The 23,445-nt window shown below is 38.4% G+C and overlaps 1 protein-coding gene across 5 annotated transcripts in view; it reads left to right on the top strand.

Moving 5' to 3' along the window:
- Positions 1-4,212: 4,212 nt before the first annotated feature.
- RGS22 (regulator of G protein signaling 22) overlaps positions 4,213-23,445 on the top strand; it is a 62,755-nt gene continuing 43,522 nt past the window's right edge. For 2 of the 5 annotated variants that reach the window (XM_071421501.1, XM_071421504.1), the window contains exons 1-7: positions 4,237-4,389; positions 5,020-5,048; positions 7,652-7,714; positions 16,299-16,520; positions 20,248-20,333; positions 22,218-22,401; positions 22,845-23,016. In XM_071421501.1, coding sequence (XP_071277602.1) covers positions 4,365-4,389; positions 5,020-5,048; positions 7,652-7,714; positions 16,299-16,520; positions 20,248-20,333; positions 22,218-22,401; positions 22,845-23,016 — 781 coding nt within the window. In that variant the 5' untranslated portion in view covers positions 4,237-4,364. Of the gene's footprint in view, positions 4,390-5,019; positions 5,049-7,651; positions 7,715-16,298; positions 16,521-20,247; positions 20,334-22,217; positions 22,402-22,844; positions 23,017-23,445 lie in introns of those variants that run through there. The other 3 variants (XM_071421500.1, XM_071421503.1, XM_071421505.1) reach the window with 2 other exon arrangements.

The following is a 23,445-nucleotide window of genomic DNA, read 5'->3' on the forward strand; positions in this document are numbered from 1 at the left end:
TCAAGACCCATTTTAAGCAAATGGAAGTCAAACCTTACATAAGGCCTTTAAATTTGATAAGACACCTCTACATTGTCCTGATAAATTAGGATTGTTTTAGGAATCCTTGGGCCGTTGGCAACATGGACAAGTCAAGAAGTATTCTCCAGTGACTATCCAAATAAAGACTTCTGTAGAGGTAAAGCTCTTTGGACTTCCCTCTGAAAGTCTCCTCCAGTTAAAGGCTTCTAATGTTGATAGCCCCAAGCTAAGTCCCATTTCTTCCTTTACTGTTTCTGGAATAATAGATTTGTTTAGGTTGAAAAAGCCCACTAAGATCACTGAGTCCAGCCATTAACCTGGCACTGCAAAGTCCACCACTAAACCATGTCCCTAAGTGACACATGACACATCAGAAGTCATGATACATCAGAAGTCCCTTAAATACCTTCAGGGATAGTGACTCAACTACTTTTCTGTGTAGCCTGTTCCAGCGCTTGACAATCCTTTTGGTGAAAGATTTTTTCCTAATAGCCAATCTAAAACTCCTCTGGTACAACTTAAGGCTGTTTCCTCTTGTCCTATTGCCTGATATCTGGGAGAAGAGATTGACCCCCAACTCACTACATACAGCCACCATTCAGGTAGTTGTAGAGAGTGATAAAACTTTCCCTGAGCTTCCTTTGCTCCAGGCTAAACAACTCCAGCACCCTCAGCTGCTCCTCACAGGACTTGTGCTCTAAACCATCCCCCAGCTCCACTGCCCTTCTCTGACACTCTCCAGCATTTCAGTGTCCTTGTAGTGAGGGGCTCAGAACTGGACACAGCACTTGAGGTGTGGCCTCACCAGTGCTGAGCACAGAGGGACAATCACTGCCCTGGTCCTGCTGGCCACACTATTGCTGATACAGGCCAGTGTGCTATTGACCTCTCCAAATTTATTTTTAACCACTTGCTTTTTTGCTTTTAACCTAGACTATCTTCAGGAATATTATTTCTCTCCTTTTCAAATTCTTTTGACTGCTCACATTTCCAATAATAGTTTCCTCAGGTGTTTGCACTGATTTTTTCTGACAGCTACAGAATTGCATTAAACTGTGCCTGTAAACTGGGACTATCAGATTCAACACAGAGGCTGTACCATCACCACAGGCAGCCTCTGTGTTTTTGCCAACAGAATAATTTAAGGCATTTAAGGGCCAGCTATCTGACACTGGACTTGTGCTTCTCTCTTGTGATATGACTCCCACTTTGGCACTTCTGCAGTCAATATTTAAATAGGTTTCCTAGCACCTGTTTTCAGTGTATGTGATTGCAGCTACCAGATGCAAAACTAAAATCTCCCTGGTAATCATGTGAAAAAGAATCTGTGGTTATATTCAACTGAAGTCAGACTTCTGTAAAAAATATTTAGGTATTAAAGGTATCACAGCAAGAAATGCCCACTTATATCTGAGAGGGGGGAGGTTTCTATGGAAAATCAATAGCTGTCCCTGAGTGTCTCTCTAGAGCTGTATCTGCATTTTTGTAATGAGTATTTGCTATCTTTTGAATGCATAATTATTTATGTGAAAATTCATAATTTCCCTATGACCACTGCCAAGAAGCAAGCACAGGTTAGCACCTACAAACACAAGTGTGCATTTGGATTTAGTAAAGCAATCCAGTTTATGTTTTGTCTATACCTGAGTCCCAAGGAAGCTTGTTCATCCAGCAAGCTGGCATAGCTAATATGTGTGGTTCTTTGTGGGCAAACCTGTCTCAGCAGTTTTGATCTGCTTTGCCTGGGCAATACTTTGAAATACTGACCCTCACAGACATAAATTCCAGAAATTTGTGGAGGACAGATTAAAATTTTGAGTGAAAGTTCACTTCTCCAAATGAAATAAGCAGAGGAGGGAAATGCCAGCAGGTATGAAGTGGACCAATCAATATTTTCCTTTCATTTGTCTTCCAGTGCAGCATCTTCTGTGATGGCCTTCTGACAGATCACCATTTTCTAAAATTTCTAACAATTTTAAGCCTAATTTTAGTGTTTTTTCTTTATTTTGTCCAAAATTTTATGGGTATCTCCTTTTTTAGAACTTATTCCCCATCCTGTCTAGCCATTCATCTTTACTACAGGGTAAGATGCTTTTTGGGATAGATCACAGCTTTGACTATATTTATGAAACATCCTGTAGGCCTGCAGGTCTGCTAAGTAATAATAAAAATTAAAATAATAATAATAATAGAAATTAAAATAAATTAAGAGCATGGAAAGAAAAATGGGAAAAAGGAAAATGAGCTTGATCTTTATATCTCATCTTTACTAGCTGGTGAACTTTTAACTGGCAATGTAAAATCAGGGCTGGAATGCACACACACAAGGTATTTGATCTAAATGTGTGTTGTTAACTAAAATAATGAAAAAGTGATGACTGCTGATAGATTCTCCATGAGAGACTACAATGTATATTTTCTGATGAGCTTAATCCTAAATGTAATCTTTGAAGCATGTTGAAACAGCACAAAGACCTAGGAGTTTTATGTCAAAATATAGCTGATGGCAGAAGGAGAGGAAAAGGACCTTTTAAAATTTTATTTTTATTAATTGACTCACTTCCAAACTTCAGTTTTTTCTGAGCTGTCTTGTACCTTCCACTTCTAATTTTTTTTTTTAAAGGGTCATTCATAATGTTTCTTTTGTTTTTTTCTTCAAAAGTTGCAAGCAATTAGGGAAGTTTAGGAGAAATTTATACAATGCAGACTATGTTTATACTTACATAGAAAGAGGGGCAGGGGGAAAATGAATGGAATGAACATTAGGTTAAACATTTAAAATCATATTAAGTAGTTTGGTTATGAGACAATCTAGGCCCATAATACAATGAAGTGCAATTCTTCTACCTGTTGGAAAGGTTTAACTTTGCATTTTATGGGTTGTTATGCATATTTCTCTTCCATATAGTAAATTTCTCTTTTATTAAGTTTACCTATTTGAAATATTTCATAGTGACAATAGAATATGTCCTGATACACAGCACTAGGAAATTCAATGCTAACTTAGTATTTGTCATGTCTTATTAAATAGAGTCTGCATACAGAGAATGTAAGAACAGTTAATACTTCATCAGAATACTGATATTTTAATTGTCCATAGGTAACTTTATTCTTTACTTCTGTTGAATATGCTCTTCAGATATATATATATATATATATATATATATATGAAATGTTTGCCTGAAATGTGTATCTTGAAGAACACATTATTCAGCTTATCTTTTAGGCCTTTGGAAATACTATTGTCCCCTTAAGGGACACCCCTTCCCCCCAGACCACTAGCTCAAAAGCTAATCACACAGCTAACAATATTTCATTAAGACAATTAGAAGAAGTATTATTCTGGCATTTAGCAACTGGACTAGTGATTTTGTTTGGGCAGGCATCCCTCAGAGTAGGAATGCACATCTGGAGTAGAGGGTGCAAATATCATGCGCTTCTAGGAGATGAAGCCATTTTCCCTGCCTCTATGGTAACAGATTTGCTGCTTGTTCATTATTAACACTCATCAGCTTCTGGACTTTAAACTGCAGTCGCCAGGCACGTGCATTTGTTCTGTTTTTACTTACTATGGATTCCACCAAAGTCATGTATGAGTTAAAACAGAACTTTTTTTCACAGTTGAGTGTTACAACTGGATATACTACTCTGCTCTGTGAAGGGGGCACAAATGACAGTTTTCTGGGAATAGCAAGGTCTTAGTGCCTTTTGGGCACTTCCTGAGCCTGGCTGATGGATTAGGCTTCTCAGAGGAGCCCTTCGTGTACCCTTCATGCATCCATGACATCTTGTACAACTCATCCCAGAGGGATCTTTGCCAAGCTACTAAAAGCAGTGCTGGTCTGGAAACAAGCAGCGGCAGAGAACCTTTCAGTGAACTTTCATGCCAAAAAATCCTGAAGGATTTATGCAGTTCTGGGATAAGGTACTTGCTAGGTAGGATGGTTTTCAGATCCCAGTTGTGAAACACCTAAATCCCTCTGAAATCCTCATATAGGACCCTGAATTCCTTCTTTGCACACAGCTTTCGGTGAGCCCACCAGAAACGTGACCTTTTCTTCCATGCTGGAGCCAAGGCAGAAACGAACATTCTGGGAGTGCTTAATTTCATTTCTGGCTACAAGCATCCTCAGATTCCTGCTTCTCAGGTATCTCCCTCGGCACTGTCCTGCCTGAGGGAGCGCGGTGCACGGCCCGGGCCGTGTTTGCAGCGCCATGGCAACGGCGCGGCGGCCACAGGCCCCGGCTGGGCCCGGCGGCCCCGGCGCTGCTCCCGCCGCTCGCCGGGATCTCACCCGGGCAGGAGCCGCTCCCGCCGCTCCCCGGGATCTCACCGGGGCAGGATGCGCTCCAAGAGGCTCACCACCGGTACGTGGCACTGTCCCCGCAGCGCTGGGCCGCCTCCGTGCCGCACGGGGCTCGGGCCCCACGGTGGCGGCCTCAGGTTCAGAGGCGGTGGCACCAAAGAGGGGCATTTTGAACTGCCGGGTGTAAAGTTGCCCGGCAGAACTCATCACTCCGAAGAGAGAACTTTGCTCCCCTCAAATGGCATCACTAAAGTCACAATATTCTAGAATGAATGAGAGTTGACTATTCGGGAACACAGCTGGATCTTCTTAATTTTATCACATGATTTGTAATATTTACTGTTCAAAGCTTTGAGTTTCATACAAATCTGTATTTTCATTAAACCACCAAGCTTCTACTTATCAATTTTGCAGAGGAAAGGTGACATGAAGTTAACTGATATGTATAAGAAATAATATATTTAAATAATACTTGATTTTTATTTAAATAATTCTTGTGATAGTTAATCTTTTCATGCACGGATCAACATTACAGCATATTCTTAGTTTATTTTATTTCTTCAGACCAAGTTATTTTATTTCAGAATACCCAGGAGGGTTGTCATGCCTCACTACTTTTTGTTGTATTGTAGTTGAACCAGATTAACTGTACTGCTTGGGTAACATATGATATTTAATATCTTCTTTTCAGAACCTCCGTGTATAACAGAAGAAATGTTAGTAAGTATGCTTATAAGGCTTGGTCATTATTTTCATCATGCAGCAATGGAGCAAAAAAAGCAAAAAACCATTTTGGAAACCATTGTTTTCCCATTTCTTTTTTTGTAAGTGTAGACTAATGAGCAATTTCTTAAAATTCTGTCAGACAGAATATTTAGTTTGAAAATAATTAGAAAAAAAAGTAACAGAAGGCTATGGAGAATAAAGATGGAAATGAAAATTAATTAGGATGAAGGAAGGAAACAAACAACTGGAAGATTCAACATGACAGGTTTAACTATTTCCTTACTTTGCCTTTTTTGCCCTTTGTTCATAGCTCATTGTAGGATTTCCCTGATGTTTTTCTTCTTGTTTGAAAGGTATATATATTTGTCTGTTACCTCATAAGAAATGACATGTTTACTGTTACAGCTCAGGTGATGTTTGCCTATTCCCTGTTTTGGATGCCTTTGTAACTTAGTGCTTTTTGGGCACTTCCCACGTATTTTAAAGTATAAATGTGTCGATATTGCTTTTGGGAATCTCTAGATACTGTTTTTTTTATTTATAGTGTTTATTGCCATAAACAGAACCAACAAAAGTGCAAGTTTTGGACCAATTTCTAGCACACCTTAACCTTCAGTTGCAATTCTAAGGCAGCTTTTTCTACTCATAATTCAGACTGTGCTGCAGGAGAAATGGCATGGAAAGAAATGAAACCAAATGCTTTCTGGCACAAAAATCTAAGCTATAGTATTGTACGTGCAACTCCCTAACCTATAATGTGCACATAAGAAAGTGCAACTGACTTTAAATGAAAATAAAGCTGTCTACAAAAAACTCTCCAAAAACCAAAGGAAAGTATATAATATGTAGATGCAGTAAGCAATAAAGCACACATTGATAATATCATAAGCATTTTATCTATTAGTCAACCACTGTGTTTCCATTTCTTGCTGTTTTATGGGACTACAGAGGATTATATCCTTGGGAAATTAAAAACATGTTACCTCCATATTCCTAAAGAGCTTATACTTCAGCCAATAATAAATTAATTGTTTTTAATAAGTCATTTGAAACCATATTTTCATCATGTATTATCATATCTAGTCCTATCTCGAGATTCATCTTTGTCAGTGTCAAACCAAACATGAGCCTGACTATAGCTTGTTTCTAATTAATTTCCTTTCCTAATTGTGTTAACCTTGCAGAATTGATATTTCTGGATTTGATTGCCTATTGACATTAGTAAGAGGATTCTCTGTTAATTTCAAACTGGTTTAGACACTTTGGTACATTCCTCTATTTAAGCAGTGCCCAAACATCTCTAGGTCCATGGCACTGCAGTTGCTTTGGCCCATGGGCCTGTGATACAAATAAGGCATGAAAGCTTTGCTTTCAGCACTGGCAGCATTTTCCAGGAATGGTCTTGGGCTACCTTGCCTGTACTGTATTAGTCACCACAGCAACCACAAGTGCTAAGGAGTAAGTGCTGGCAGACTAGGGCCAGACAAACACCAGCAGGTCTAATCCTGACTTGTCACGCATGCTATCTCAGATTTCTTCCTTATCTGAGCACAAGCTATCTGCATTTAGGTTAGACCACTGGGGTTTGGATCAAGATACTGCCTGCCTGTACCCTGTGCATAACCTCTCTTTAATGCTATTCCTCATTAGCACAGTTCAATGCTATCAACTTCAGAAAGAGAAAAGAGATTTGTGTTGCAACACCTTTGCTGCCATTGGCAAATACATTAAATTTAAGTTTAATGTATTTGTGTATTCAGCCTTGCAAGGCTGAAATCATAGAATGTTCAGGAAAATTAAACTATTAAATATTATTTGTCTTCATTATACTGAAAACACATATCTGAAGACCAGTGGAATAATGTTCCAGTTTTACCCTCTGTTGAATTGGAATGGGGATAGTGGAGATACTGAGTCAGTAAAAGTAAGACTTGGAGCCATACTTTTGGATTTGTCAACAGCAAAAATATTCAACTTCTAGTATACAATTTTTGTGTCATGTTAGCAGGATTTAAAATGCAGGCATCAGAAAGGATACAAAAACACCTGTAGATGCAGTCTTCACTTCTGATTAGGACAGCAGGAAGCTTTCCAGTTCTGTCAGATTCAAAGTATGGCATACACTGCTTGCTTGCTGAGCCAAATTATAGGTTATTTTACTCCCTTTTAGTCCCCAAATATCCCCAAGCAGCAGAGTGAGAGCAGAAGGTGGCCCTGGTGAAATATTATACTCCCTTCTTCCCAGGTGCAAGAGAGAAAGGTACAATGTGGGGAATTTCTGGACTGGTAGCTTATGCACATTTTTTCAAAAGTTTTAGCATCTAGAAGCTGTTTGGTTTATGAAGGCTTTATCTGTAAATACATTTGTAAAGGATTTACCTTCATGTGTGCATTTTAAATTGCTAAGGACCTTAGCAGTGTGCAATGACTAGAATATAACAGTGATGCAATGACTAGATTCTCAAAAATGGGAAATAATATTTTGCAAAATCTTCCATGTCATATCTCATAGAAAAAATATTGTTTGAGGCAATAGTGCATTTAAATATTAGTGCAGATTATTACAAGCCATGCTTTGTGGTTTTATCTCTCTATAGGAAGAATGCTTAGCCACAGATGATATGCTTGTGGATTTCTTTAATGAATTTTTAAGTCTTCCGGTAAGTACCTTACAGAAATCCCTTGCAAAATACAAGAAAAGCCTTACTAAGATTAAGAGTAACTTAATCCACCTTGGAAAATTTTATGTTTTGCCATATATCTGCATTTTAATGGTAGCAACTCTTACTGCTCAGTGTTATTATCAGTAAGAATAGCCCAGTTATCTGGACTTCTGGGGGCAGATGTTCTCTTACTAGTTTACAGAATCACAGAATGGGTCATGTTGGAAAGGAGCACAGTGGGTCATCTGATCCAACCTCCCTGCTCAAGCAGGGTCATCCCAGAGCACGTGGCACAGATTTACATCCAGATGTTTTTTGAATATCTCCAGTGAGGGGGACCCCACCACCCCTCTGGGCAGCCTGTTCCAGTGCTCAGTCACCACAGTAAAGAAGTTCTTCCTTATGTTCTGGTGGAACTTCTTGGGCATCAGTCTCTGCTTGTTGTCTCTTGTCCTATTGCTCAGCACCACTGAGCAGAGCTTGGCATCATCCTCCCTTCAGATACTGATAGACATTGATAAGGGCCCCTCTTATTTGTCTCTTCTTGAGGCTGAATGTGCCCAGCTCCCTCAGCCTTTCTTCATAAGAAAGGTGCCCCAGTCCCTTAATCACTTTTGTAGCTCTCTGCTGGACTGCTCAAATGTCTCCCATTGTGCTGAAGAGCCCTTGACCTGCTGGCAGTCCTCTTCCTAATTTACACCAAGCCTTCTTGGCCATAGAGACTGCTGGCTCATGGACAACTTGTTGTCCACCAAGATCCCTAGGTTATTTATGTATTTAAACTTATATAATTAATAATTTATGTATTTAAATCACAGTGCACTAAAATAATATGAACAGGAAATGAAAAAGACACATAAATACTTTTTTAAAAGGTGTCCACTTCTCTTATAGTGTTACAAATAACAAATGTTTGTCCTTTTACAGTTTTCTGGCAATGTATTCAGTGATTAATTGACATTTTAGCTTAAGAAACAACTCTTTCTCTTCATGGCTTGGAAGGTTTCAAAGTTAGCACTTCCCTCCTCTTCCTCTCCCATCTGCAGCAAGAAGGATGCAGCCTTACACTGTATTCTGTGTGCTGATCCAGTTACAGTTAGACCATCATACCCAGTACCTTGTATTTAAGCAGTTCTCCTGTATTTTGCTCCTTTTCCCTATCAACTAACCTGGCTCCCCACACTCTATTGAGAGTCACATGTACAGTCCTGCTCCCTCAATGTGGCAACCTCATCCTACTTCATCTTAGTAGTCTTGGCCCTGGCACATTACACTCAAAGTCCCTTGCCAGGTGGCACAGGCCTTTCCACAGGGTCACTTGTGGCTCCCGCAGCCTGTCCCCCTCCTAAGGCACTGCAGTCCAACAGGCTACACTACAAGAACATGTATCCATTCTACAGCTTGCTTGGCAGGAACCACTGCCAGCATTAGGAGAGAGCAGAATATTTCTTGATGCTCCTTGGACCTCAAAGGAGCTACAAAGTGGCTTGGTGAGGTCACTAATGAAATAAGTTCAGTTGTGATTCATAACTGAATGATTTGGCTTACTTAATTGAACCAGACATAGCTGTCTCTCTAAGCCACATCATAGATTTGTGTAAATGTACACCGCATGGAAATTGTACTACTAAGGATGGTAGAATGGGCTCCTCATTCCAAATTTTAATCCTAAAATAGAACCTTGGAGGTATTAACTCCATGTCAGTGTGAGTTTTGTGCACAGCATCGATACTGACTTCTTTCAGGAGCTCAGTCTTTACATGCTTTCACCACACTGCAAGATTCTGAAGAGTATACAAAGCTAGAGAGACACAGATGGAACAAATCATGTGGTAAGAGGGCTGGCTTTTTCCCTTTCCCCAACACCTCAACTCCCCCAGCCCCTGCCCCACAGCTGCCTTAGGATATCTGCCTAAATCCAAGCCCAAGTACTTAGGTTTTAAACCCAGCCTTCTTCTATGTACTAGATTGTTCTTAGCACAGGAGTACCATCCTCCATGCCTTTGCTGCTTATTTGGAAGCAATGCTTCAAGTTTTACCCAAATTGCAGAGGATGGAGTGGGTAAGAAGTTCAGCCTTTTTAGTCTCTCAATCTCCTTGGACATACACAAATTTCAGGACATCTGTTAGAGGTCAAAATTCTCCTTGGCCTCAGAGGGCTCCTCAGCCCACAGTCCTGGCACAGCTCAGCAGCTCTGAACTGCAGCAATTGTCCAGGCACTCCTGACATCTCTGGAAGCCCACAGAAAAGAGTTCACAGTCACTCCTGAGTAAACACTGGTTTATGCTGGTAATCTTGGTAGGTTTCTAAGATGACGCATGGTCTCTCTTCCACATATTTACATATCTTCATGAAAACAGATGCTCTATTAGCTATTTTTAACTGTAATGTTCTCATAATTGGTTTTATTTTCTCTTTGATCTTTTCCTAAGGATTTATCCTCTTCAGGATTAAGTTCTATTAATGCCTTGAGTTCTGTGGTTTGAATACCTTACATTCCTGATTACCCTCTCCTTCTCAGAAGGCTTCTACTAAAACAGTGCATTGAAATTTCCATTGCTTTATTCTTGTTGTGCTTATACACTGTTGCCTGGGAACAGCATTACCCAGGTGTGCTAGTAGTTAGGCAACAAGTTAAACTGAAAATATTGTGAGACTTGATACAAGAAATGAGGGGGAGCATATGCTTATTCTGCGGGACTGCTTCTGCATTGATTTATAATGCACCATTAGCATATGGAAAATTGTATTACTGGGGACTTGCTATAACAGCAGCAGGTTTTTAATGTTTTTTTTTCCTTTGATTTACAGTGTATCCCTTAAGTGATCCTCTTGTTATAGTGACATTCAATGTAATCTGACATAAATATCTAGGTACTCCAAAGAGCTATATACTGTAATAAAGTGTAATTTACAGAAAGTATTTCTGAAACACATAATGCAAAAAACCTCAGGAGGGCACTTGCTGCCAGTAGTGCGGTGATTTCACAGTAGCAGAAACCAATTACATGACACACAAACGAGTTACACCTTCCTTAGTAACTAATGTAAAATGAAAGATTTAAGAGAAACATTGGCCTGGACACATTTCCATTTCTAGGAGTTCAGGCTAGAATTTGAATCTCTGATCCATGTACTAAAAACATCCAAGGATATGTTTAGTCAGGAATGGAAATTCAGGAATCAGAAATTGCCATCCAGCTCAGTGTTGAAGGCAAGCACAGTAATGTCAACTTGTTTCTCCTGCACTCTACAAGCTGCTTGCTACTCATTACATCCCAAGTCCATGCTGGGTCTTACCTGTCATTTTCCAGTTACCCGTGATCCTGAGGAAGGCACACTCCTCCTCTTTGCAACCTCAGGGAGTTGCACTAGAGACAAAAGTGCTACCTTGTGCCTCAATTGATGCACATTCAGGAGATGACAATTTGGTAGTGAGTCCCTGGTTGTTGGTTTCCCTTGCAGCAGAAATCTTCTAAGTGGCCATAATTTGATCAACTTTAGATTTGAAGAATATTTCTTTTGAACATTGTTCTCATTGTAAAAGCTCTCCTCCAGGTAGTCTGGGGTCCAGCATTTGGTGCAGGTGATGATTCTGAAAAAAATTAAAGCCCAAGTAACAAAGCTTAGGCCAGTTGGCCTTTCTGAAGAAGAAAGTCCTGAGAACCTAGTGCTGTCACAAAGAAAATCTTGCTTGATCTGAGTCACAGATTACAGAAAGGGCAGAAATCAAAAAAGCAATCCACTCTGCAGCACAGTTCAGGCTCTTCACTGCTTTGAAGATAACTTTGAATAATTCCATGCATCAAATAATCAATTCAAGGCATCAGTGCATGCTCATTAGTTTCCTCTTGTCTTTTCCAGGTGGGAGGAGGGAGGCTGCAGTTGCCAATATAATCTCCCTTAGAAAGGCTTTGACAGAAGTAAGGCCCTACCTGCATGTTATGTTGAGACTTACCCAACACTAAAACTTGCATCATATCTTTGACATTGAAGGAAGCAAACAAAGCATTCCTGACTACATTCCTTATTAATAGTATGTTTACTCTAAATGTTCTTTAGAGTACATCATAGATTGTGATATGTGATTATGTCTTTTGTCTTACTCATCAACAGAAGGGAAATTCTGGACTCATTAAAGTCAGTGGGAGATTTTTCATTGACCATGTGTAGTGTGAATTTTTCCAGATACTTCATAGAGCTGCTCAAATTCTTTTCTGGTGTGGACTCACTGACATTATTTATGATATACATATACCCTTCTTAAGGAAGTTTTGGCTATGCTCCTGGATGAGATCTCTATTCACTCCCACCCTTAACCTAAGAAGCAGCCAAGCTGTGGTCATTTTGTTTCTCTTGGGATCAAACTACATTATTTGGGTCTGGGATGTGAGCATATTTACACATTTCCTAATTGTATCCGAAGTTGAGTGTATCTGAAAACTGTTAAGACAGAGAACAGTGAGATTTATATGTCTGATATCCTGGCAACATGATGATGGATGCTGTTTTGGTTTCTGCTATGGGAGGACTGAGAGAAATTTGTCTTCCCTTCAGTTAAGTGTATAACTTCAGGTTTCAGAATTATGTATTCTGTTTATTTTTCAGCTGAAAACCATATTCAATGTGCATTTGACAGCTAAGAAATTTCTTTGCTGTCAAAAAAGTACATGCAATTGTTTATTTATTTAATAGTATTGCTGCACCACATTCTGAAAACAGCTTTTTGCTATTTGCTCAGAGATTTTTTTCTGAAGCTGAGATTACTACACTGAGTTACATTGGTCATACTGGCTTTGGGAGGAGAATTTCCTGCAAGTGAAACCATTTGCAAAGTCTGTAGACTTCTTATTTGTTGGTATTCTCGAGTCCTTTATCTTATTTATTGTGCTGCATTGACAATGAACCCCAAGCTTCAAGGCTCTTTCCAAACCTGATTTATTTTTTCTTAACATCTTGAGGTATAATTTCTCTGGAGATTTCCCTTGCCATCTTCAAAGCATCAAAAATTGGCTCAAACTAAAGAGAATTAAAACACTTAATCTTTGGTTAGTGTATTTTACTTGTCTGTAAAAAGCCAAAAGCACTTGCCAAATGTGGGGTAAGAAAGACATTTCTTAGTATATTAGATTGGCATGGATAATTTTCCCCCTTTCCTTTGTAGTGTAGACTATGATCCACTCCTTAGCATAGGCGTCTTCACTGAAGAGATTCCTCATTATTGCAAGGATGGAATATTGGTGGTGCCATAAACCTCTCTCATTGTCCTGAGAAGTGTTACAGGATTTTAGGTACTTGACTTCCAATGGAAAGGTTTTAAGTTTGCTAAAGGGTACTGAAGAGTTTCTTGGTGCATTTTTTTTTTGTGGCTAATGTAATGTGTGAGAGTGGTTAGATTGAATGTTTTGCCCCAAAGCTCTTCACATACTGAAAGGAAAATGGATTGACTGATCCTCTCTCCTGTGTGAAGGGAAAATGTTTCCTACAAAAAATCAGATTCTGGGGGTGGTTTTTTGTGTGTTCCCATTTTATTTTTCTCATAACATTGTCACTTTTATTTTTGTGGTGGTGATAGGTTAAGAAGATTAGGAATTATCTCTTCTTTTATTATGCTTATAAAAACATTCTGATTTATCAGTCTAGATTTTTTGAGTAAACAAGCTTCTCCAGAAAGATTTAAATTATTCTAAAATGCTTTTGTATGATAGCTTGAGAGATAGAGAGATGCTCTTTTGGGAACTTCTGATTCATACAGAATCATAGATTACTGCCTAGAAGAGACTTTGAGGAGGTCTGTATGTGGCTTCCTTCTCAAAGCAAGGTCAGTGCTTTAGTACTGACTCCAGGTTGCTTGGCACTTTCTGCAGTTTGTCTTGAAAACCTCCAACAGCTGATTCCTCTCTGGACAGCCTATTCCAGTGCTAATCATCCCCAAATCACCTTTTTTCTTATAATCCAGCTGAGATCTCTGTTGTTTCAGTGTATGACAAGTGCTCTCTTGTCCTCCCACCATACCCCTCCATAAAAAGCCTGGCTTTATCTTTTCAGCCATCTTCTTGTAAATACACTAAGGCTGCTGCTAGTTCTCCTAGAGCTTCTCCCTCAGGGGTGAGTGCTCCAGCCTCTGACAGTCTTGTGGTCTTCTGATGGACTTGATCAAATATGTGAATATCCTTCTTGTACAAGGGACCCACAACTGGAGCAGCATTCCAGATGCATCCTTACTAGAGTCAAGTCTACTGGCTACTCTCTGACTGATAGAAGAAGTATGCTGCCTTTTGATGTCCCTGGGGATGAGTAACTACATCCAAACCCCAAAAGTCTGAACTAGAACCCCCTTTTTCAGTCAAGTATGTGGTGTATGAAGTCTAAATCTTCCTATCCCATCAGTGCATGTTCTTTTGCTCCATTAGTATATTTGTCTTATAAATGATTGGTAGTCAGACCGCACCCCAAAACAGCAACACACTTTACATTTTAAAAATTGTCACTAGCATCCATTTCACTACATTAAAATTGCAACAGTTTTCTGTTGAGCTAAATAGAATAAGTATCAAAAAATCCTAAATCTAGAGTATGTTACAAATTATTAAATAAAAGTAGATATATGTGCTAAACTAACACTGTATTTGCTTAGCTTTCAATTTGAAAAATATGAAACTAAAACAACATCATCATGTCTAGTCAGAAAGCCTTTTATTATGAAATTTGCATTTTGTTTGCTTTTTTTCCACAAGCAAGAGGATTTCAAATCCTAAGAGACTGAAGTACTTTGTTTCTTAGTGTACTTTCTTTAGTTTCTTTATTTAAAACATGAAAGAATATATAAGGAAGAAAACATTTTAAGGCTACTAAGGTTGCACAGTTAGTCACTTAAAAGCTGGTAGCAGCACAAATTAAGTTTGAAAGTAAATGAAGTGTGCACATAGCAAACTGGGAGGAGGTCTGCATGTAGGGAAATCTACTGCACATGAAAGGTTTGTTAGATGCTGTTCAGTACATCTGGAAAAAAAAGCACTAAAACCTGCTGAGTGCCCTGGAGAAAATTAATGCCAAAAGAGGCAGAAGGTGTCAGAGAACAAAAACCAATCCATGATTTCAGCTGAAGTTAGGTAACTGAACAGACTCCTGCAATTCAGTGCATGGCCCTGAGCAGTGACGGTCTGATGTCATCGTACACTTAAAGTTCTCACATGCTGTGTGCTTTGCCAGGCTGAGCCTCTACAGTGAGACATTATGGGATAAGTAGGGAATGTTGAAAAAACATATTGCAGCCACACAGTTCAATTCTGGGCATTGCTCTACAAGACATTGATCAACAAGGGGGCTTCAAACAGAAGAAACAAAAGAGGTGACACTGATATCATTACTTTGGGCTTATACAGGTGTGAAGAAGAATCAAATTGTTCTGTAGTATATTTCTATGTTAGATGTAGCATGTATTTAACATATTTAGAATGTATATGAGTTACGTCTGTGTGCATATATGTGATATATGAAAAAGTTCAAGGAAATTAAAAATACAGTACTTGAACAAATAAAATATTCTTATTAAATGCAGGAGAACGACAACTGTGCAAACACCAGGTGGTATCCTGTCTGGAACAAAGCCAAAATAAGTTTTGGCACTGGATTTAGGTGTGGCCATAGTTTCCTGAGTACCTAAATACAACATGCCATGTCATCCAGCTGAGTGCAGAGGTGCTTATATACTCTATAATATAGAGTATATAATGCGCATAAGTTCTATAGAATCTCCTATTCATAGCTGTCATGGGTATTCTCTATGACTTCTGTAAAATCCGTCCATATTTTTCCTCTTCATTTCAAGTAAGAGAATTTGAAAGATAGTCTTTCAGGGAAATACCTGATCCCAGAGCTCAAAAGATGAAAGATGGCTCTGTTTTAGTGTGTACACATGCAGTGGGGTTTTGTGAGTTGACAAAAGTCACATTTGCATGGCCAAAATTGGAGTTCAGTTCATCTCATCTATTATACAGTATTTGATTGAACTAGTGATGTACAATAAAATTTGCTACAGGATATGGGTTTTGGTAGTTGTTTGACCTACAAGTAACACTATAGTGACAAACCTTTCCTACATATGAAAATCTTCAGATTCATCCTCCTCAAATGAATCTCACATTTAAAAGGTCAGTTTCATTGCTAATATTTTCATGCCTTGATTGTTGATTATAACAAATGGGAGAATAGTACTGTAGATCTGATCCTGTAGGTGAATACTTCTCTGTAGGACAGTTACTAAAGTCACAGTTAATTATATATTCTATACCTCATGTACTGAATCAATTATTTACATGTGAAAAAGAATGGTCTGTGATCTACAATGAATTCAATTCTTGACAATTAAGCATTACTGAAATAAAAAGGTAGGAATGCTTTGGAAAGCTATACAGCAAAAACAAGAATGTAGAAAAATTACTATTTCAGGCCTGAAGAGAAAGAAGCCTCATAATGCAATTTTCTATTCTGTAGTATGCCTCTATATGATAAAGAGTAATTTGTTAAATGACAGTTGCCTTATTACAGTACCATAAACTTTCCTAACTTCTTTTGTAGACTTTTGCCCAGCCAATGAAGTTTAACTCTGATGCTGGGGCTTTTGAAGTAGTTAATTATGCCCCACAACGCCTGGAAAGCCAGCCGAAAAAAATTCTGCATGATCAAAAACCTCCAAGCCCCATTTATGATGTTCTAAGCAAGGAAAAGAATGATGGGCAGCTCTCCAAAATGCACACTGCTTCTTCAGCCTTCAGTATTGATCCAAATTGCAACACTATGGTAAGCATCTTATAGACCCTGAGTTTATATTTAGATCTTACTGTAGAGATACTGGCAATCGTTATTGTTGTGTTTGGCTTGGAAGCTTGGGAAAAATGTTAATTTATGTTAGGAAAACATAATGATGGGCCAAATTATGCCCTGTAATGCACATGTGTCTAGCAGACAAGTGAATGGAATTACAGATGCACATCCTGTAGCACAGAATTTTGAAGATTCTGTAGGGCAGGGTTCAGTTGTGTGGTCTGAATACTTTTTAATATTAAAAGAAAAAATATTATGACAACAGTTACTTTACTAGTGATCCCTGGAATGTGCAAATTGACTGAAACTAATGCAGCTCAGTCTTTCCTTATTAATTAATTTCCTTGTGGGGCTATGAGCTCATCTGTGGTCTGGCAACACATAAGTCTCTCTTCCATTAATTCCTAAAGGATTTACATGGTTAGCATCAATTGAAATGGCCAGAAAAAATAATCTTTGGCAAGAAGAGAGCTAAATTAATGGAAAGATGGGTTGGAATTTAGGGGAAAAAAAAATCTGTTTTCAGGCTTGCTTAGACAGTATCAGTTTTGGTATTCTCACCTGCCTACCTCCAGGGCCATCTTCAGCACCAAATTAGGCAGGTTAAAATCTGAAGTTGAAGCATTTTATGCACCTGGGAGAATTCAAGTCGGTGTAATTTGATGTGGGATTTTACCTTTAAACAACAGGTTTCAAGGACAAAAAAAATGTTTCACTGGGATGCTTGGTGTATTCCTTTCTTTCTTATTTTGCATAGATGTGACTAACATGTCTTCATTTCCTTTTATTCAAAGCCAGTATAAGGTCTTGCTCCACTTTTTCAGTGCCTGCTCAAAATTATGTCACAGCTGGAAAGCTGAGAGAAAAGCAGGGAGTTATAACAGACCACTGCTTTTCCCAGTATAAGATTAATGATTTTCAGAAAAGAAAACAGTGTTGAGAGAGGTCAAAAGGCAATGATGTTTAACAAAATGATACTAATGTGATACCGCAATTATTTGCATTTAAACTGGACAAATGAAACAAAAGGACAAGGCTCACAGACATCCCTACCATGTTAAATAATAATTTTCACAAATACTTTGCTTGAGAATACAAAAGCAGAAGAGCTGTTCTTGATTTCTTATTTGCTCTCAGTATTAAACTGAGGAAATGCTGTGTGTTTGTGCAAGTGTGGCTTACATTGCTCTCTAGGCTAACTTCCCATCATTACCACTGTAGATGCCCTTTCTTGAGCAATTCAAAGCCATTTCACTATTATTTTCTTCTTTCACGTGGTCTGGAGAAACACGGGCTTCAGTATTATTTAAGATTCCATTTCTTTCCCTGGGATGTTTTCCATAGATTGGAAGCATTATAGCCTTTTGAGGAACAAAATGCCTCAGTACCCTTTCTTCTCCTTTTGGGGCAAATGGGTGATATTTCTTCTTATTTTTGATTCCTCCTTTACTTTATGGGTAACTTAGATGCCTCATCCAGTTTAGCTTGATATCTCAAGTCTGAGCTGGAGCAAAATGATCTGTGAAACAGTTTGCCCCAAATGGTAACTGCAACTACACAGGGTGAAAGAAGTCAGCTCCATTAATTGTACTACAGTGACTGCACCAGGAGAAGCCACCCCAGAACAACTCTATCAAGTAGTTCTGTTCAAATCAAGTAGCATTTGATCTTTCAGTGTCAGGTGATGCTGTCTGCTTTGCTTTGACTGCCTTCATAGGAACTAAAGAGATTGACAGTTGTTTTTAAATGTTACATGGATTACAAAAAGTCACCTTGAGTGATCATCACTGGCAGGTTACTTATGAAAAGGAGTTATGACTGGAAAATCCTAGAAGGCCTTTCAGGCTAAGAAATATGCGCAGTGGTATTTTTCTCTGTGTTTTACTTCCCTCTCAGATTGTTACAAATTTACAGATAAGCAAAAGTTTTCTTCATGTGTGTTTGCATGTTTGCAAATCATTGATATGGAAGTAAGTATCCTCTAATCCATAGTCAATATCAATGATGTGAAATACATTGAGAAAAAATCTGTGGACTTGTGTAGAATCGATCACAACTACGAAAAGAAACTGGCTGGCATCCCACATACCTTACTTCAGAGAAACCCCAGTTCAGCAAAGCACTTAAGTATGTTTTTAACTTTAATCAAGGGAAGTTAAACACATGCTTAAACTTAAACACGTGCTAAAAGCTTTGCTGGATTGAGTCCTAGCAAGGTCTGAGGCTGATTGGGTAAAGAAACTAACCAAGGTAACAAACTCCATCAGATTGAATGTAGCATCTTTCTCTGGGGATGGGGAAAGAATAGAAATTTTTTCCTTCTGATATGACATATAATTTTGTGTACCAGCTATGTACAGACGTGAGCATGTTATGAATCATTCAGATAAAAAACTGGGCTGTAAGTCAGTAAATGCATAAATATGAAATGCCAAAATAAAGAAACTATCTTCTGTGTTTCAAAAAAACTTGTCAATTGCCAAGAAGAAGCATACACTGTGTGGTTGGGAGTAATTAGTCTCCATCTCCACAAATTACATTGTATGAGCCTCTGCCAACATAAGCTTTCCATATTTTGAAATATTTTCTTCTCTCTAAATGAAACCACCCACTTTCTGAGTAATTCAGATTTTTTTAATCCCCTACAGATACGTATGAGGCAGAAATAACCCTTGCCCTGAACGGAATATTAGCTCATGGAAAGAAAATTCAAGCTGTGATCTACATAAATTGGTTACCTGATATAACAAGTAGTATCCATCCTTGCCCAAACTTCACCTGTTTTTATGGACAAGGGTAGTTACTGCATTCTTCAAAATAATTAATCTCACCTTCAGTAAAAGGAAAAGTGCACCTCAGATGAATAAAATAGATCATTCCCTAAGAGTGGAAAAAGTACAATATTAAAAAAAATACTCGGAAGGGCTGTTTGTAGTTTCTAAGAGAAGCAACTATGGATCGTTGTGGCCATAGTCAGAGATTACTCTTACTTCATTGGAACTCCCTGCCTCAGTGTAACTCGCTGCTCAACATTTCCCTTTCACCCCCAAACTACTCCTTGGAGGACCCTCTCTTTCTGCTTCAATGAGGCACTGAGGCTTAGACTGCCTGAGCAGAAATTTGTTGTGGCCCCAGGTCATACCAAGCATGGGTTTCCACTATGAGAATTACTGTGTACAATGCAGTTATGCAGTGATCCAACATATAAAAGCATGAGAGGTGATAACGAATGGGATTTCTATTTGTTTGATTTTGGTTTTATTTTCCAGAGCTTTCTCATTATGAAAGTATAACTTAATTTAAGGTTCCTTACTCTTCAAATTCTTGAGGAAAAATAATAGCTATTATTTATAAAATGTGTCAAAGTCAGAAAGCAGCAGTTTCCTGCTGCAGAAATTTTTTGTGCATGTAATTTGCATTTGAAATTGTGCAGTAGAAGAATGATTCATACACACATTATTTCTGAAGAAAAACCACTCATGATTTGTTACAAAAGTTGAACTCTTAATAGGTGAAATCAGGTTTAGATCTTTTTTTAGCTTTTAATAGGAAAGTAATTGTTCCAGCATAAAGGTGATGTTCACTCTGTATTTGTTTTCCTGAGACAATGCTTCTGTAGAAGGGGGATGTAGAGAATCAGTTACATGGCAAGTAAGTCAAGAAAGTAAAGAATTGCAAAAATTTGGCATTTCTTTTTTAATAGCAACTTGATCAAGAACAAGCAATTGAGTGGATTAAGAAAGAAAGGCTTCCAGCGTTTCTAGAAAGTGACTGTTACTTTGAATACAGGTATTGCAATCTTTTATGCTGTCTTTCAGTTATAAATTTGTACATTTTCCTCTTTTGTTTCATTCATCTTGGTAGTATTCTTAAAGTGGTTTTGCCCTCTCTTGTCCTGTTTTCTTTATTGTAATATTTTAGTGACCCGGATAAAGTTAGTGACTTTTTTCACTCATCATGCTGTAATTTTCCTTGACCATGATCTACATCCTATACTACACCATTACAAAGAGGGTAAGAATGGGATTTACTGATTTCTAAATCTCTGTACTTCAGAGATTTCATGTTAGAAATGCGTCTTTTGCTAATCAATATGTAAGCCATATAAGTAGAAGTTCCAAGTCTATGAAATTAATTTGGAAAAAAAACAGGAAGTGTTTTTTATTTTAATCATTAGTTTGGTGTCTTTGGGGCCTCTGTCAGAGTTTAACAAAGTCCTCTGTGGGATGCCATGGCGTAGTTGGATGATTTACTGTTAAAAACTTGCAGTGTTTTTCCAGATGTCCATTCAGCAGATGTTCAGGAGTTCTAGTGTGCATTTTTGGGAGGACCTACCTCTATATCCCTTAAGGCTGTGTCTAGATGCAGATGATTGTAGCATGTTTTAGGGGTCAAAAAGGAGAGGCAGCCTGGAAATACGGTTCACAAAACTTGTATTTGCTGATTGTAATGGCAGAGTGGTTACTGGAGTATAGACTTATACATTTAAAAAATGTAAAGCGTTTTTTATTTTTGATAACCTAGAAACTGCACTTTAGTTCAAGGGGGAAAAGTGTGCAAAGAACAAACAAACTGTGAGAGTGCTGAATTATACCTTTGTTAACAGCCTGCTTTACACATATCTGGGCCACATGAAACCATAACTTTGATCTTCTGCTATAGCAAACTGATTAAGCAGAGTTACCAAGAGAATTGCATAAAACCATCTTTAAGCATGTACCTAATTTCAACTGACATCAGCAGTTCAAGCTGCTTTTCTGAATCAGAATCAAGATACATTCAGATGCTAAAAGGGAAACTTGTGTTTAAAAATGAAGACACCCTAATCCTAGAAATAAATCCTAATTGGTCTCCAATAGTGGGCACAAATAAAACTGAGCATTCACTTGGTTGTAGGCTCAAGTGTAGGCTTCATCTTCCCTTCACATGTGACTTGGTTGGCATTGTACTTGTTTCTAACTTAACCAAGTTCTGCCCAGTTCTTGGGGCCAGAGCATCCTCACTGTTGTCATGTGGTTCTAAGATTGCCTTTCCTGAACACTGCAATGTGTTCACACTAACACAAAGTAGCACTGGAGAACTGTTCAGTACTATGGAATCCCCATAGGGCAGCCAGCTGAGCACAAGAGTGCCAGCTGTCTTGTTCTCAGCTGCAAGTTCCATCAGTGTAATCAGTGCTGTGGCATTCCTGCTGGAAGACTGCTTCTGTCAGGAACCAGAGGTGTAGTCTTTGGTAGTGATACAGGACTTCTGCAATCTGGGAGAATAGTTCAATTTCAGTGAACAAAATATTCAAGGGAATCTTGGCAATCTTGGAACTGCAGAGATACATGCAAAATCCTGAAAGAAGTGTACTGGTAAAGCTTGGTAATGCAAGTAGGGCACTATCTGTGTGCTGGTGAGCTGTGCAGTGGCAGTAGTGGCATTTACAGATGTGACAGCAGTTGAAGGACGAACTAATACCTAGCTGGATTAAGTGATACTTGTGGGTCCCTTCCAAATCAAGATATTCTATAATTCCATTATTCTATGAAAAAAGCATCATGAAGTTCTCTGTAGCCATTTTTTTTAGATAGACAGTTTTTTAAAATTGCCAGTTCTTTGAGGAAATGAACTGTTTCTCTGATTAAAAGCTAAAATTAATTATTTTCTTGTCTCAACATTTAATTTCAGACTAGCTAAATTGATATCACAAGTAGAATGGAGCAAGACTGGCATTAATTTCATTATAGATAGTGACTACTCTCCCTGGATAAAGATAAGGAAGCAAAGCCCAAGTTCTCCCTCTCCTGAGGAGGAGGATGACTCTTCACTGACTTCATTGACTATGAAGAAGTTCTATGTATCACTTGGCGAGGTAAAATAAACATATTTAGTGGGTGTAACATCAAGATAGATTGAATGAATTGGGTAGAATTATTGTAACTGAGGTCACAATCTAATGGGACAACTGACTCTTGGATAACCTAGTCTAGTGCCGAGGGGTTGGAAATAGATGATCTTCAAGGTCCCTTTCAACCTACACCATTTTCTGGTTCTCTGATTCTCTAAATAGCTTTATATTCAAAGTTTTTTGTACTATAGAAGAAGGTAGATGAGTTGTAATACAACTTAAACAGAAGCTCAGCTTATACAAGTATGCTCAGCTACTGTCACACAGCTCTCTGCATTGGGAACTATCCTTACAGAAATCTACACAAACAGACTGCACAGAATTCCTATGGACAGTAAGCTGTAGATCTCAGAAATAGGGCAATAAACAGAGAAATTTTAATTGTTCTATGAAACTTCTTTTCCTAGGCTACAGTTTCTCAGGTAAAGGATTGGTTTACCTTGGCAAAACAAGGTGATTCTGTGAAAACTACAGATTCATATACACATCCTGTAGTTTCTAGTAAAATTCAAGACACTCAGCATTTGCCTGGGCAGCATAAAAGAGATGAATCATTGCCTGGAAAAGGTCCCCTTCTGGGTAAGTAACAAGGGTTCACAGGGGTTACATAACCCTGTGGTTTATAACACAGCTCAGACTAGCTGGAAAGGAAAGGCCTTCTAAGGAATTATTGCTAACTCCACTTGTTACCTTCTGAGTATCGCATGCATCTGAGGCTTCAGACAGACGTTTGTTTCTTTCCATAGCTACAACATGAAAGTTTGAGCTAGTAGCCAACTAATTTTGTGATAGTAATAGTTTCTTTTCTTACACATTTCTGTCTCATAGAAGTCTGTAAGTTTCAGTTGAGTTGTTCTGGGGTTTTTTGTGGGGAGAGGCATTTATATGTTTTGAAAGATTTTCTTGTTTGGATTCTTCGGGTATTTGATAGCATATGATGTGTTTCAGCCATCTTCTTAGGGTGTTTATGTTGGGCACTTAAAGGTCTTTTGGCTGCCAATTTTTATG

The sequence above is a fragment of the Agelaius tricolor genome, unplaced genomic scaffold (genome assembly GCF_023055355.1).
Source record: "Agelaius tricolor isolate 1412-34295 unplaced genomic scaffold, bAgeTri1.0.p SCAF_2, whole genome shotgun sequence".
NCBI lineage: Eukaryota > Metazoa > Chordata > Aves > Passeriformes > Icteridae > Agelaius > Agelaius tricolor.